The sequence below is a fragment of the Mus pahari genome, chromosome 10, assembly GCF_900095145.1.
Source record: "Mus pahari chromosome 10, PAHARI_EIJ_v1.1, whole genome shotgun sequence".
Classification (NCBI taxonomy): Eukaryota; Metazoa; Chordata; class Mammalia; order Rodentia; family Muridae; genus Mus; species Mus pahari.
The window spans coordinates 44,919,976-44,935,948 of NC_034599.1; the positions used below are offsets into that span (position 1 = coordinate 44,919,976).

General features: G+C 43.7%; 1 protein-coding gene across 17 annotated transcripts in view; it reads right to left on the reverse strand.

Annotated features, from left to right (window-relative positions):
• Positions 1-15,519, reverse strand: part of Ncam1 (neural cell adhesion molecule 1) — a 299,087-nt gene extending 283,568 nt beyond the window's left edge. For 5 of the 17 annotated variants that reach the window (XM_029542708.1, XM_029542706.1, XM_029542705.1 and 2 more), the window contains exon 1: positions 15,183-15,519. In XM_029542708.1, the coding sequence (XP_029398568.1) occupies positions 15,183-15,234 (52 nt within the window). In that variant the 5' untranslated portion in view covers positions 15,235-15,519. The remainder of the gene's footprint in view (positions 1-15,182) is intronic. The other 12 variants (XM_021206026.2, XM_021206025.2, XM_029542711.1 and 9 more) reach the window with 5 other exon arrangements.
• Positions 15,520-15,973: the final 454 nt, after the last annotated feature.

A 15,973-nucleotide genomic window follows, 5' to 3' on the forward strand; every position in this document is an offset into this window, starting at 1 on the left:
CTGCTCTCTTATAGAATCCAAGACTACCAGCCCAGAGATGGTCCCACCCACAAGGGGCCTCTCTCCCTTGATCACTAATTGAGGAAATGCCCCACAGCTGGATCTCATGGGGGCATTTCCCCAACTAAAGTTCCTTTCTCTGTGATAACTCCAGCTGTGTCAAGTTGACACAAAGCTAGCCAGTACAGGCATTTAATAGTAAGCATTGTATATAGTATCATTTAGTATTATTAGTACGGGTATTTAGTAGGAGTCAGGTTGGCAATGAACATTGCTCACACAACACTGAAAGTTAGAAACATGAAACCACACCTTCAAAATTCACAGGAAACACAATGCCCAATATAGAAAATAATATTCCAGGTAAATCTAAACTACAGGAAGCCTAGAAAATCAACAGATTGAAGTGTAGCACAGAACCCCCAGAGGCAACAGAAGCAAACATGGATGTTTCAAGAAGAGATGTAGGCTAGAGCCCAAGAAGTTGAGGATGATTAGTGACAGACACATAGAAAAATAACCAAAGGAAACCAAACCCATTACAAATTCATGGAAAAAACATAAAGTTATATGAGAAAGAATACAAAACCTGTGGTGTTATTCAAGGCTCAACTGTGATAACGTTTATGTTGTCATAGTGATATAAACATTAAATATTGGTTTAACCAAAAATAGATATTTTGTGAGACAAAGGGAACAAGGAGAACATGGGAATGAGACATGCATGTAAGCACTAAGCCTCAAAAGGGAAAAGGCAGCAAACAATACTTAAACTGGAAGACTAGTGTCAGAATTAGGGTTTTACTGCTGTGAACAGACGCCATGACCAAGGCAACTCTTATAAGGACAACATTTAATTGGATCTGGCTTACAGGTTCAGAGGTTCAGTCTAGTATCATCAAGGCAGGAACATGGCAACATCTAGGCAGGAGTGGTACAGGAGGAGCTGAGAGGTCTACATATTGTTCCAAAGGCAAACAGGAGAGAATTGTCTTCCAGGCAGCTAGGATGAGAATCCTAAACCCCACAACCACAGTGACACACTTCCTCCAATAAGGCCATGCCTACTCCAACAAGACCACTCCTACTCCAACAAGGTCACACCTCCTAATAGTGCCACTCACTGGACCAAGCATATTCAAACCACCACAACTGGTAAACTGTAAGTATGGAAATAAGAAATGTACAGAGCAAGTACTTCAGAGGAGTCAAAAAAAAAAGGGGGGGATGGGAGAGATGAGGAATGCAGAGGGGGTTAGGGAATGGGTCTAATGTGTTTGATTCTAACTCTAATAGAACTATTCAAGTTTCAAAGCAATCTAGCCATATCACTTTGCTAAAAATGTAAAATTAATTTCAATAAAGAAGAAAAATAACCCTAACTAAGCAATTCCAAGTAATTACTGGGTTGGTGTTTTCATATAAAATGTACTTATTATAACTCAGCAGAAAAGTCTTGGCTGACCCACTAACCACATTTGCTTTCTATTCTTGTGGTAAACAACATGGCCAAAAATCAAAATCAACTTGAAGAGGAAAGGATTTCCTTGGCTCTCACATTCTCATCTGAGTCCATCACTGAGGGAAGTTGGGGGGGGAGGGACTCAAAGCAGGGAACAGGTCACAGGAACAGAACAGAAGCAGAGGCCATGGAGGATCACCACATACACAGTTGGCTGGAGGGTTCAGGTTCAACTCTCTTTCTATACCACCTGGGACCACCTGCCCACGACTGGCACTGCCTTGAGTGGGCTGGGCCCTCCCACATCAAGAAAATTCTCCATAGACTTATCTCCAGGCTAATCTGTTACAAGCAGTTCGTCCATTAAGGTTCCTTCTTCCTAGATGCCTATAACTTATATTGAGTTGACAAAACTAAGCAGCAAGCTCGCTCTCTTTTATGCTACATACTTCAAACCAAGCTGAGAAATGGCTGCATACAAAGTTTCTCTCAAATAATGAACTATGAAATATGTCCTAAATCCTTGGGGCATAGAATATAGCTGTATCAAAAGCCAGTGTTCAGGTGAATAATTTTAATTGTACACTCTCTTTCCCTCATCTCCCCCCACCCCCCTGAAATTTGCAGTTTTTGAAGATCTAAATTTTTAGATTAAGATCTAAATTTGCTTGGTCTTTTCAACTGTATAGAACAGTGAACTCACAGCCACATCCCTGAACATCTAACACACAGCTAAACACCGAAGACACATGTTCAAATGACTGAACGCATGTGACTAACACCTGCTCCTTGTAAGGAAACACAATTGTTTCTTCCAACTGGTGCAATATTACAAATACCTACCTATTTACCTATTTATACTATGCTCTGCTAAACACCTATTTGTTTTGCTATAGGCACTCCTTTGGCATTTTGTGACATGTGAGGCTTTTCCTGTTCTGTCTAAATACATTTTATTTATTTATTTATTTATTTATTTATTTATTTATTTATTTATTTATGCATCCCTCTATAGTCTGTTTTCCTACTTTTTCTAACCTCTCCTTTTTTTTTTTTTTTCCAGGCTATCACATCATTTTACCATCAATGTACACATACCTAACAGTCAACTTCCCTCAATTCAAATTCAAGTCTCAGAGCCATTATAAATGGAGTAGTAGCTAGGAAATTAATTAAGAATAGATGGACTCTCTGAATAAAGATTTAGAAGCTTCTCCGTGGGTCAAGTGCATACAATTTAATTCCCAGACTTTGGGATATCTATTTTGGCAAATCACTCTTCATCTTCCAAAGGAGGGAGGTTGCCAGACAAATGACTTCTGGACTAATGAAGTGTCACCAATATGATCTTCAGCAGGAACCATTATTTAAACAGCCAACTTTTATGGATCCACCACCACCACAAGTGGACAGATTTGATACTCAGCCTATTGAAATAGAAAGCAAAATATTCATACATCAATATGGTTGTGTGTATTTTGTGAGTCATATGCACATGCATGCACGTGTGTGCACCTGTGTGTGCACACTGACACATGCACATAAGGAGACTGGAAGAGGACAGTAGGTGTCCTACTCAATTGCTTTCTACCCTGAGACAAGGTCTCTTACTGAACCTGGTGAGTACTATTTTTTGTCTAGGCTGGGATGAAGGAAGCCCTAACCATCTTCCTGACTTTTTGTCCTTGCCACACCCAGCACTGGGGCCACAGGTACATGCAGCCATGCCCAGCTTTCATATGAATGGTGAGGACCTGGGCACTGGTTCTCATTTTCATGCAACAAGCACTTGACCAACTGAGTCATCTCTCCAACCTTTATGTTTTTAAATTCTGCTTTTCCAAAGTCAATATTAACTAAGACTTTGCTTCTGATGGAGGTAAAGCAGGTAAGCAACCAACTATGGCCTGTCTGCCTCAACTACAGCTCATGGTGATGCTAAGTCCTTAGGAAATGAAAACCGAGTGGGAAAAAAATGTGGGTTTAATTATAATCAATATCTAAACCCAACACTAATTGCATATTCCTTCACTGGGAACTTTAGCAAAAAGAAAGGAAGACAAAAAAAAAAAAATGACCAAGCTCACTATGTAGCAGACAGTTATATGAATGAGCTCGTTTCCTCCTCACAATGTCCCTATTAGGTAAGCATTATTATCGCTGCCTCGTGGATAAATAAACTAAGTGTCAGAAGGATTAACTAATGCTCAAGGTCGTGGAAAGGATAAGAACCGCAGTATTAAAACCCCTGGTATCCACCCAAAAGAGCCTGCACTGGATGGCAACAGACCTTGAAGGCTGCCAGATTGTCACCTAAATATAATTCTGACAGAGTAATGTCAGCTTAACTTGTACTTGACAGCTTCTCTTCTAAGCAAAGCAAATGCTCTGGAGTGAATGTGCTTTTTCATTAAATCAGAAAGAGTAGCCAATCATGACTCTCGCCACTCCTTTGGTGATCTCATGTAAACAGACAGACAAAAAAAAAACCAAAACAAAAAGATATCTAATCGGTGATAAACCCAGCAAATTGCAGGGATTCTGCTAAGGCTAGGCACAATGGTGCAGGCTGTAATCCCAGCCCTGCAGAGGCTGAGGCAGGGGGATCTTGAGTTTAAGGTCAGTTTAGACCTCATAGTGAGACCCTGTCCCAAAACAATGAATGAATGAATGAATGAATGAGGAAATATACAAACTTCTATGTGCAGCCAAAAGGGAGTTTCTAAGTGGTTAAGAGCAGAGGACTTGGATTTGCATGGCAGCCCCCAAATGACAGCTCCCAAATGCCAGTATCCCCAGTCCTATGTGATCCTACACCTTCCTCTGACCTCAGTGGGCACCAGACACACTCATGGTATACATACATACATGCAGGCAAAACTCTGATATACATAATAAAATAATAACAATTAATAGCGGTTATGACTGTCAAAGGTACTAATACAAGACAACAGAGCAACTATATCTAAAAACTATTTGCCCATATTATCAACAACAGAAGCTGTGGGAATCCCTGACTTTGACACTTTTCAAAATTATGAATTTGTCCCTTTGTCCCTTGTAAAGAGGTTGTTCACAAACTTTTTCCTCTCTGGCTCTTTCCTCTTGGTGCAGTCAATCAGGGGACACTGATCCCAGTATGGCATCTTTGCTCCCTGTAGCACCACCACCACCACCAGCAGCAGCAGCAACAAAAACAAAAGCCCATCCCCACCCTGTCACTTTTCCTAGCAAGTGTCTTGTATATCGTCTATGCCTTGGTCTTTGACTCTTAAGATCTTGAAATTCTCCACCCAATTGAAATGGCTTTAGTGTTACTGAGCTTCTCTTGAACAACTCCTAACTTTCTGCTTGGGTCTCACCTCCCTCACACTCTAAGTCACCTAAGAACTGCCACCCTCCTACTCACAGAGCTATCTGTTCTACAACTGTATGCAAAGTCCTACATTCTCATTCCAGAAAACTCTGTGAAACGTAAGCTCTCCTTTTCCAGTCTTGATGAGAGAATATGATTAAGATATATATATATACACAAAGTCAGGGTTATATCTCTATATAATATTCATTCCTACTACCCTCATTATGGGGATGATCTAACCTTCTAGTTCATGCTCCTAGGATCTGGTTCCCTCCATATTGTTCAACATTCCTTTCTGAATTGTAGATAGGACAGCATTCTGGATGCTAAACACTACATCAATCTTAGGCTATGAGAAAGACTCCACAAAGTATTGATTGTGATCCATCATGTTTTCTATTGAAATCATAAAACTAAGACTCCTACCACCTCTGTCTCCATCCTCTCCTTCTTAGCTGAGCTTTGTACAGAGACATGCTATATATGCATGTACAGACTAGCCCCACCCACCTTCCTCCACCTCCATTCTTCCTTTAAGCCTCCTCTCACTGACTGAGAAGGGTTCTCCAACCATTCCTGATTCCCTGGCAATCTCCATCTGGCTAGTGATGCGTTATATTCCCCAGATTGTGCTCTGGATACTTTCTGGTGTTTCTAGTCTTTTTGCTCCCAAGTTGACAAGCTTTCTGAGGTCAGGGTGCCATGGGGTTTTTTCCCTCTTTCCCCCTCACCCCTTCTTCCCCCTCTCTCCTTCCTCCCTTCTTGCTCTCTACTCCATCCCTTGCAGATGACCAGCTGAGTCCATGTTTGCTAAGAAGTCTTGCTGTCATTTTTTCCCCTCCCTCAAAGCCCACCGAGTCCCTACCCTGAACTTTCCAACTCCATGCTCTCTGGTGCAGATAGCTTCATCCTCTTGCTTGTCCTTTACCTTTCATTCTATAACAGTAGGTGTCAGAGTGTGTTGACCTAAGTTACAATATGCTTTCCATCACAACCAGGTTGCACACACACACACACACACACACACACACACACACACACACACACCAGAAACAAAAGTTTAACAAGTCCAACTCTATAAAATATTTTTTTAATTTATCTCACTTTACTGTTGCCTTTCATTCTTCCTTCCTCTTTCCCTTCCTTACTTCTTTATTAATGATTAATAAAGAGACAATATCACTACCCACAGCTTAAAAAATAATAAATTAAGATATTAGAATGTCCAGAGTACAATGTCCAAACTCCACCTTTATTAACAGTGCTATAATAAGTTGTAGTACTTATTAAAAATAGACCTTGAAAAAAATTTCCACAATCTTGCTGGGCATTATGTCTGTAATCCCGATAACTCAGAAGTTCACATTTAATGGCAGTCTGCATTACAAAGTGAGATCCAGGCTAACCTGGGGTACAGAATGAGACCCTGAACTCCAAAATTAGGAAATACACTGATGAGAATGCAGAAACCCTACCCACCTCAGCGTTTTTCCATCTTGGATATGATGGACTTTGGCATTGCTTCCCCTTCTCCATGATGAAAATCCAGAAACCCTGTCCACCTCAGGCATCTTCCATCTCAGATATGATGGACCTTGGCATGGCTTGTCCATCTCCAACATCTCACCCATGCACCTCCTCTCTCCAAAGTCATTAAAATGATCACTTTTCAAAATGAGCTGCTTTGTAAGAGATACCACAGTGTTTTTTCTTTCACTAAGCAGTCCTTCTTGAACAAAGAAAAATGATTTTTATAAAACCATTCAACTATAGTTCTTCTAATAAAGAGTAGAGTTGTAGAGTACTTGCTTTTTCTTTTTTTCTTTCTTTTTAATGTCACACACACACACACACACACACACACACACACACACACACACACCCCACACCTTAAATCACTCTTCATTACAATTCTCTCTCTCCAGTCCAATCATCTTCCATGAGGAAACACATCTTCTTTGCCCTACTGCTCCATGGTCCCTAGAAGCCTGGATCACGTTCTCAGTCTTCTACATCTTTTTTAGATATTAAAAGGAATCAAGGAGAATTCTGCCTATCTAAGGGGTTATGGCCTGGCCCCTTCACTTAGGGACTTGCCACATAGCATCTTTCTTAACTGTGGGAACTAAGTACTTGCATTGTAACCACCTGGAAGCTTCAACAGAGCCAAAAGTAGTAGTCTCAATTTTGCTTTATTTTCTCCTTCTTCCTCTCACTCAGAGCCATGCCCAAAGCTGTCACAGTAAATTTTCTTTAAGCAAGCATGTTAGATAAAATCTCTTGGCTCAAGATGAACTAAACTGTTCAAAAGTGCCTATTGATTATTTACTGTTTATTTAAGCTTACTAAAACCCAGTAGGAGGTGTGGGCATCAGGGCCTCAGCGTTGCAGATAAGGGCACGGGCTCAGAAAAGCAACAACTTACAGAATGTCAGTGTGTCTAGCAGATGTACAAACCCCAGAGCTCCCCACAATGTCCCTTCCCTGTGACTCCTCCCCTTGGCGAGGCACAGTCTAGGAAGAACCACCACAGGCAAGTCTGTTACCATATTTCCCAAGGCTACCTGTTTTCAAGTTATCATTTAGATAGTCACCTTATAGAAACCGTGGTCCAGCCCCACCTCAGTAAACACTTTCCTTGGGCTTCCGTTTCTTCCTTCTACTCTTGCCTCTGTCCCCCCAAATCCAGCTGTATATACTTTGCTCCAGTGATTTGCTCTCTTTGAGTCACCTCTTCTTCCTGAAGGCAAGCTTCTTCATCTCCTCAGCAAAGCTCAAGGGAGCCCCCACGCAGAATTGATTGCCACCTTTATTGTGGTCCCCCAAAGAGCCATGGGATCATATCTCTATGTGAAAGATGGAAAGCTCTGGAAACAGAGGCGTGTCCTTCTTGACTTTATAAACTGAAACTAGGCACAATCTCTGAAGTTGTTTGACCTCAAGATGTTAGGAATTTTTATTGGATCCAGGAATTTGCCTCTGCCTGCTGTTTCACTCTGTTTGCCCAATGAGGCAGGCCATAGGTCATGTCTTAAAATGAGAATGAATGCCATCCGTCTCTTTTATTTGATAGATGTTTAAATGCTACCTTCATTTCTCTAACCATCCAATAAGTAGATTTTCTCTTCACAAACTCCGACAGTGTCCTGTCTCCTTTCTCAGTTTTTTGCAAATGTGTGCATGTGGTTTTCTTGTTTAACAGCTACATTCTTCTTACACTATTAGCCTAGGACCTGTTCACAAACAGCATAGATATGATATGCTATCTGACCACTGTGCTTCCAATAAAGGCACTGAACAAGCCCCTAGTAAATATTTACCAAATAAATGATGAGAAGACAGAATGATATAATGGGCCTATGAACCACAAACTGATGATTAAGATATAATAATTGGTAGTCTATGGTATCTGCTTTTAGCTACTTAAAACAAATTCTGCAGCCTCCTACCCAAGTCACCTTCAGTTGGCAGAGCTACTTCCTGCCCAGTCAGTAGGGTATTTAAGTCTGATTCATTTGAATAAGAATACCAATTACTCTATTTTATTCGAGTTAGTAATTTACAAAAATACCTGCAGTGAGAAATCATAGAATACCTTAGATCTCACTTCAGATCCTTGGAAAAATAAAGGTCAAGTAGCTTCTTTAGAAAAATAACCTTGATCTTGATACATGATTCTAAGCTTGAAAGCAATGGAACTTGTCCATGTAGGGTTCATGTTCAGCAAGCTGGAACCACTCACCTATATTCCAAAGCAACTGAATTGAAACAGAAAAAAAAAAAATCAAACAGACCTAAACACAGTTGCTAAAGCAAGACCAGAGTTTTCCAGAGTTCTGAAAGCACATGCCTTCCTAGACCCTGAGAGATGGGGACCTGGTTATGTCTTCTCATGGTCATATGTTTTCTAAATCCTTGCAAAAGCAAGGATTTTCCTTTGGAGGGCCAGAATTTTATAACCTCCATTGCCAATGGAACCATTTCGATCCTTGTACTGACGGCTCTCCATCTTCTGATCAAGTCACCTTTTCCTCTAAAGCAACCCAACATGGCAATGTTGGGACACTTAGCAACCATGTCTCCAAATCTATTTCTGACACTAATAAAGCCAAAATCTCCTGGTGTTCCTGTTAACGTCTCCCAAAAAGACAGCACCATGTATGTCTTAGTAATCTTTTTCTGGCTCTAGATACATCCATTTCCTCACATAAGTACTCATAGCTCACATCCATTGAATTTCTGTGGTCTCCAAAATAGTCAGGACTCCAACACACAGGCATACTAACACTTCCTGCTTCACAGAGGAAGAAACTGCAACTTGGAGCACAACTCATTCCAAGGTCAGACAGTTAGGGAGATACATGGCTGAAGCTGCTGCCTAGTTTAGGTACCAAGTTCTCTTCTCCTCATCTCCAAGCCTGAGTATTCATAGCAAGCTTCCCTGACAGCACAAATGACCTCATCGAACACCAGTGTGGCTCACCACGGGGATGATGGTTAAAGTTTGGCACTTGGTAAACATATCCGATCTTCTGTTTAAGAGAATATGTAACAGGATCTCAAACAGTGTGAAATTACCAGGAATGCTGTGAAATGATGAGGTAATCAGAAACCACTGGAAAGGGGGCAAAGCAAGGCTTTGTTTGTGTTAGCCCAGGAATTATACAAGCTAGAAAAGGGGCCTCAGATGTTGCAGTGTTTTCAGCTCCCCATCAAAAAGTGAGTATGCGGTGGGGTGTGTGTTAGACAGGAGGTTCTGAAGTCACACCAGCCACACGATCTCTGCAATCAAAAAAGCATTACAAATATCAAGATGGAAGGGACGCATAACAGGTCCATTAAAATCTTTGATGTCCCATATATGAGATAGGTCCTTCAACTGCAGTCTCTTTTAGTTCCCTGATTGCTTAGAAACTAAATTATGACTACAGGGAGGGAGAAAGGTGTCAACCCAAGTGAAAACCAGTTAACTCAGTGGCTGCCAGTAGACACGGCCTAAGAGCATTTTAAGTACAATGTATTGAAACTACTTGAAAGGCCTCCACTTGGCACCCAGACCAACATCAGAAGGCACTATTCCTACTGAGCATCTGCAGCTGAAAGACAGTATTTCAACAGCACGAATTGTGCCGAAGGGCACAATGGCGGTGCTGCCAGTGCCAGGTCATTTACATCCCTGTACATCAGCTTCAGGAGTTAATAACACAAAGGGCTAGAGGTCACAAGACCATGACGTTCAGACTGACTTCTGTATTCCAGTGTCCTACAGGAGAGCAAGCATATCTATTCATGTTATCAAAAACATTCTTGCTAAAATCTTTTCTAATACTAAAATCTCCAGGCCTCATAAACGCAAATCATTAGGATTCAGAAGGGTCCTTGTGAAATTCTGCCCTTCCTTTGAGGCTACCTTTTACAATATTCCTGAGACTCGGGGAGTATATTAAAAAGCACACACAGTTCCCTACTGGATTTTACTCAGAATTCTTCCTTTGTAGCAAAGGGTATCTGAGCCTTGGTCTTTTGACTCACAGCTGAAATGAGCATTACTGATGATTCATGTTTCCAATTTTGTTTAATTCATAATGGAGTTTTTAGGATTAGAAAAATGCTGCTTGTAACTGGCTGCCTGACATTTCTTTTAAAATCCCGGACATTCCTTACTCTATAGATCTGTTAGATCACCAAGCTCCATCATGGAGCTTGCATTCAACTGTTTATCCTGACACCACAAAGCCTTGTTTATCCGCTCTACAGCATCAGTAGGACAGGAGAGTCTTTTGCACGAGCCTTTGTCTCCTCCCAAGCTAGACTGTTTCAGCAGATAGATGGGAACAGGTGCAACCCCTGCTTTCCCTCCCTGCCAATTCGTTCTGGTCTCTATCATCCCAGACCAAAGGCTGTCAGGGAGAGTTCAAATGTCCTTCAGCAACAGGTAGTCAGCCACTTATTTCCCATAAAGTTGAGAAAGACTGAAAAATATCTGGAGGTCTGCCAGCAGCACCGAAGTCACTTGCGATCTGGAGAGAGGCCACGGTGCTTTAATACTGATGACGTAAAATAGGAGTGGGGGATTCATCAAACTAATACAAATGCAGCTTTCATCACCTAACCAAAAAAAAAAAAAAAAAAAAAAAAAAAAAAAAAAGAAAAGAAAAAGAAAAAATGAAGTGATTGCACTAGAAATCCCAAAGTCCAGATCTCAAGCAATGTGAGGTTTACAAATGTGGCCAATAAGTTAAGAAACTGAGTTCTGGCGTGAAGAAAAACATCTGTCACAGTAAAGATTAGAGTCTGACTGACAAAATGGTGCCATTTATTTTGAAAGGCAATTAAGACATTGTTCCCAGTGACAGGAAAATTTAGAGATTATTTACATTGAGTTATAGATTACCTATCAGAAGAATTCAATTAATGATAAGTATACTCCAAAGGGAATTACTTCAAAAGCTCTTAGAGGCTGGGGTTCCCTGTAGCTAATTTCGCCCTCACTGGAGTCTATAACTATACTGTCTATGAATAACATGCTAACACCTTAATTTTCCTTGTATTGTTGGGGATTTGTATTGGGGGGACATTTTGACATTTTCTTTGATTTTTTGTATGTATATATTTTTGTCATATGTGTGGAGATCAGAGGACAACTTGCAGGAGTCAGTCCTCTCTTCTATTACGTGAGTTCTAGGCATGCATTGCCTGATGACAAGTGCTGTACCTACTAGGCCATTTGCTGGTTAAGAGCCTATCTACTTTAATTTTTGATCAAGCTTAGAGAACTACTGACCCACTCAAGGAACACATCCTTAGTTTAATCAATCGCCATGGGCAGATCTGGAAAAAGCTGCTTTACTAAGCCAAGCTCTGAGGCACAACTGTCTGCTCGTCTCCTGATACTGCTAAAACAAAAGGGATCTGGGGTGAAGGTATCTAGAGAGGGGGCACCAAGTTTAATCTCTTGGTGGAAGCAGGAAAGTGGGAATGCTGTCAGTGTAGGATAAGCGAAAACTTAGCAGGGCAGAGAGATCTTCAGTGGAAACAGCAAAAACATAAATAAGCTGGTTTGGTAGCTCATGGATGTACTATCAGCACTGTCGCTGAAGCAAGAAGATTCTAAAATGGTTCAAGGCCAACTTGGTCTAGATAGTGAGTTCTATGCCACTTAGGGATACTGTCCCCAAATAGCCAAACAACAACATGACACCCACCAACTTAAATAAATGGAGGGCCATAGTTCCACAATTCTAGATTATAATCTCCACTTGACTTTAGTCTTGTTACATTTTAAACGAATTCTAAGTTAATCTCAATGTTTTTTTTTTTTTTTAGCATGCTAAACTTTATGGACAGCAATATGTTTTTGAAAAAGGTTGTGAGTGGTGAAAGGTTTTCCATTTAAGTATGGCTTTGTTACAGTCCTTTAAATTTTGTCCAAATTTTACTTTTCCCCCTAGTAAATGAAAATCAATGTGAAAAGAAGAACAGAGGTCTGTGTAATTACTCTCCCAATACACCTTTATGAACAGCGTCGTCAACTGCTTAGCAAGGGATAGAAGGTATAGTTTATGTGTGTTACCTTTCATACTAAATTTTCTCTTTGTTAAAAGTCTGGTGTTATCTTGTTAGTGCTGCCTAATCCTTAACTTTTTCAGGTTTGACTAGCAAAGGACTAAAATTGTCAACTAAGCACGTGGTTTAAACGTTCCAGATCGTTCAAGCACATAATTCAGCCAGCCAGCCAGCATGCAACAAATGCTGCTTCCACAATCTCAAATTTACTATGCAATTATGCAACCTGTCTTTTTATTTCTAAAGGGCAGGAGACACCTACAACATCTGATTCATTTGATATGCACCAGGATATTAACGAGTGCTACGGATAGCGTTTCTTATATGTTGAATTCTCATGCTCACCAATAACAGAGAGTTTGAATTATACCATTGTCTGTGGATATCCCACAGCATTTGCAGTTTAAGGGCGGGGGATATTCATATATATCCCTCTTTTATATCCTTCCAAACCCTTTGGTCTGAATTCTTTAGATTCTTTTTTTAAGCTGGTTAAAACAATACTTTAATTTTAAATTCTCTTTGTAAAACCACTTTCTTTTGTTAAACAGGCTGGTATGTGCTTCTTTCTCTTCACCGTCTGGGCTTAGGGGCAGAATAAGGATTCTTTCGTTCCAGGGAACACTGGTCAGGATGCCAATCTTGCCTGAGCATCCAGTATCACGCCACTGTAGGATTCCCTCCCTCAGCTCCCACCAGGATACGAACACTGAGGGTTACACCCATCTCCATCATGGAGAAGACCATTAGGAGATCCTAAAAAGACGCATCATGGAAGATTTGGTCTCCATTGTCATGCTGCTATCCAGAAGGAAGGTCTCAGTAAACACACCCTAAGAGGAGGTCACCCACAGCACCACAGAGAAGGGTACGCCTCTGCCAGTCCTGGGCTTGGTGGTGGCGAGGATCCATTTGGCACGACCTGTCAAGACACGCCCTACCACACCCCGCCACGCCCCTCCACCCCAGCGTCTAGTCCTTGGCTAAAGGGTCAGCGCAGGCGCGTCTGCTCTCAGGGATACAGCTAGGGAGCTGCTGTCTACAGCACTCGCAAGCGAAGCGCTCCAGCGCAACTGTGCGCCATGGACAGGGAGCCTGAATGCTCCAAAGCGCCAAGAAAGAGGCACGAGTGGGCGAGAATGAGCTAGCTGGACCAAGAGATGTCCCAGGGCCTATCCTTCTCCATTTTATGTCCTCGAAAACGGCCATGCAGCTAGGGGCAGTATCAGGGCGGGGTCTCTCCCGGCGGGTGGCGAGCGAGACCGTTAAGCTAGAACACCCAGAGACCATCCTGGCAGCTTGGGCGCCACCCGCGCCGCAATAAAAGCCTCTCGCGGCTTCCCGCCCAGCCAGCCTCGCTCTGATTGGTCGCCGATCAGAGTTGGCTGGAGGCGGTGGCCCAGCTCTGCTCTCCTGCTGCCCACGGAGGGGGGCGCGCTGGGTGCTCCCGGGGCCGCTCTGTGCGCTCCACACCCAAGGCTTAGAGATCCTGGACCAGTACAGCCACACCGGGCAGAAGCGACAGCCATACGCGGTCTCCTCCGCCTAGCTTGCTTTCAGCTGGTGCTTGGCAGCACACGCCCCCCCCGCCCCAGCTGTCGGCCCATCCCACCCAGCTCTTGGCGGCCCCAGCGCCCTTTGCTTCCCCCTCTCCCAGTCCACCGGGACGCCAAAGCGCAAATCCTTGGGTGGAGTAGGGGCAGCAGCTGGAAGGGAGGGTGGGCACACTGAGGAATTTTCCAGGGAAAGCCGAGATGGAAATAGCCAAAATGCAATGCGCCCCCTTCCCGAATGCTAAGGATCTCTGGGCGGTGGCACAGCCCCCGCCACCCGCGACAGCGTCGCTACGATCTTTCTCCCGAGCTCCCCATTGTTCACACTTTGCCAGGATCAGGAATATCGCCCAGAGAAAGGAGAATGGGAAGAGGTGTCTTGGGCAGCTGGCTACCTGCCATTCTTCGCTGGCACCGTGCAACCCTAGGCTCTCGGTGCGTGTAAAGGCACACGCGCGCACACGCGCGCGCACACACACACAACTAGGCAGCCCCGATCACGCCCTCCTCACCCTCCGCCCCTCTGCACTTCCTCCTGTCAAAACGCGGCGCTGGACCCTCCCATCCCTCCGTGCTCCCGGCCGAGGGCAGGCTTTGCAACTACCCAGCAATTTGGCAAATGAAAAACTAACGTCATTTGCACGGGGGTGCAGGAACGACCACACGGCCCTGCGGTGTTGCCCGTGGTTGCCCCATTTTGCAAACCGTTATTCGGGGCGGGGAAGAGGGGGGAGTAAGCGAAGGCTGCAAGCCTCACTTTATCACAGCCCGGGACATAACGGTGGGGGTAAAACTGCCCCAGCCTTATTGTTCACTCTTCTCGAAGCTTGACAAACCCCTCTAGGTGGAAAATGAGCCTGGGAGGCGACACCACCCGCGCCACGCATCCGCCACCCGCCTTCGGGAAGGGGAAACCAGCGCTGCCCATCACGGCAGCATCCCGGTCCCCATACCCCTGTCCCACCTCCGCGGGCACACAAGTGGGAAGGGCGTGCGCCGCCGCCACCGAGCGGGGAGGCAGCCGCATCCAGTGCCGTCCCGGAGGGCACGGGTTTGGCTGGCCAAGCAAGGACGATGAGATGCACTCCCTTCTCAGCTCAGTGAAAATGCTGTCTTTGCTTTACACACAAAACCAGCCAAAAGAACCGTGCTTCTCGGGGAGAGGGAGGAAAGACAGGGACAAGCGGACAATTAATAAACCCGATGTAGATTTTTTTAAAAATAAAATTAAATTAAAATGTACCTGCAGTTCCCAGGAAAAACAAAGTCCAGATGAGATCCTTAGTTCGCAGCATTGTAAACTGCCGGCTGGAAGGGATGTTCTGGCCGCGGTAAATTCAGTGCCTTCCCCTTGCAAGCGACTGTGGACGGCGGCGGAGCAATGGACCGAGGAGCAGACAATTGCCAGGCTGGGTATGATTATTTTTGCAGAATTGTTTCTTGCCAGCCACTGCCGAGCTGCGTTCACGCGCTGAGCGGAGAATGAGTGACAGTCCCAGCCTCAGCACACTCGCAACTCGGAGATCCCTGCGCTGGCCCGGGTTGGCTTTGATGGAACTGGGGATGCGAGCGACGGGCGGGGGGCGGAGGTGAGAACCTCACTGTGTCCTTCCACCACGCCGACCACAAATAGTTCCTAACATCCAGGAGGTAAGAGACAGGGGAGGCAGATGCGGCTGCCTGCAAAACGCGGCCTGGAGTTACCAAGGGAACCGGGCTCTTTCACACGGAACCTTCCAGGCAGAGCTGGGATTTCTTTTCACCCTTTTCCTTCATTCAGGTCTTGGGAGATCATTCTGCCTCCAGCGTTCCTTAATCAGGAATTTGAACGTTTTTAATAATTAGGGGGAAAAAGAATTTTAGATTCGGTTCCATTTTCAAAGTTGTGGACCACCCCCCAATTTAGTTACTAAAGTCCTTGCAATAAGAAGCATATGGCTTCTTCTTCTTCTTCTTCTTCTTCTTCTTCTTCTTCTTCTTCTTCTTCTTCTTCTTCTTCTTCTTCTTCTTCTTCTTCTTCTTCTTCTTCTTCTT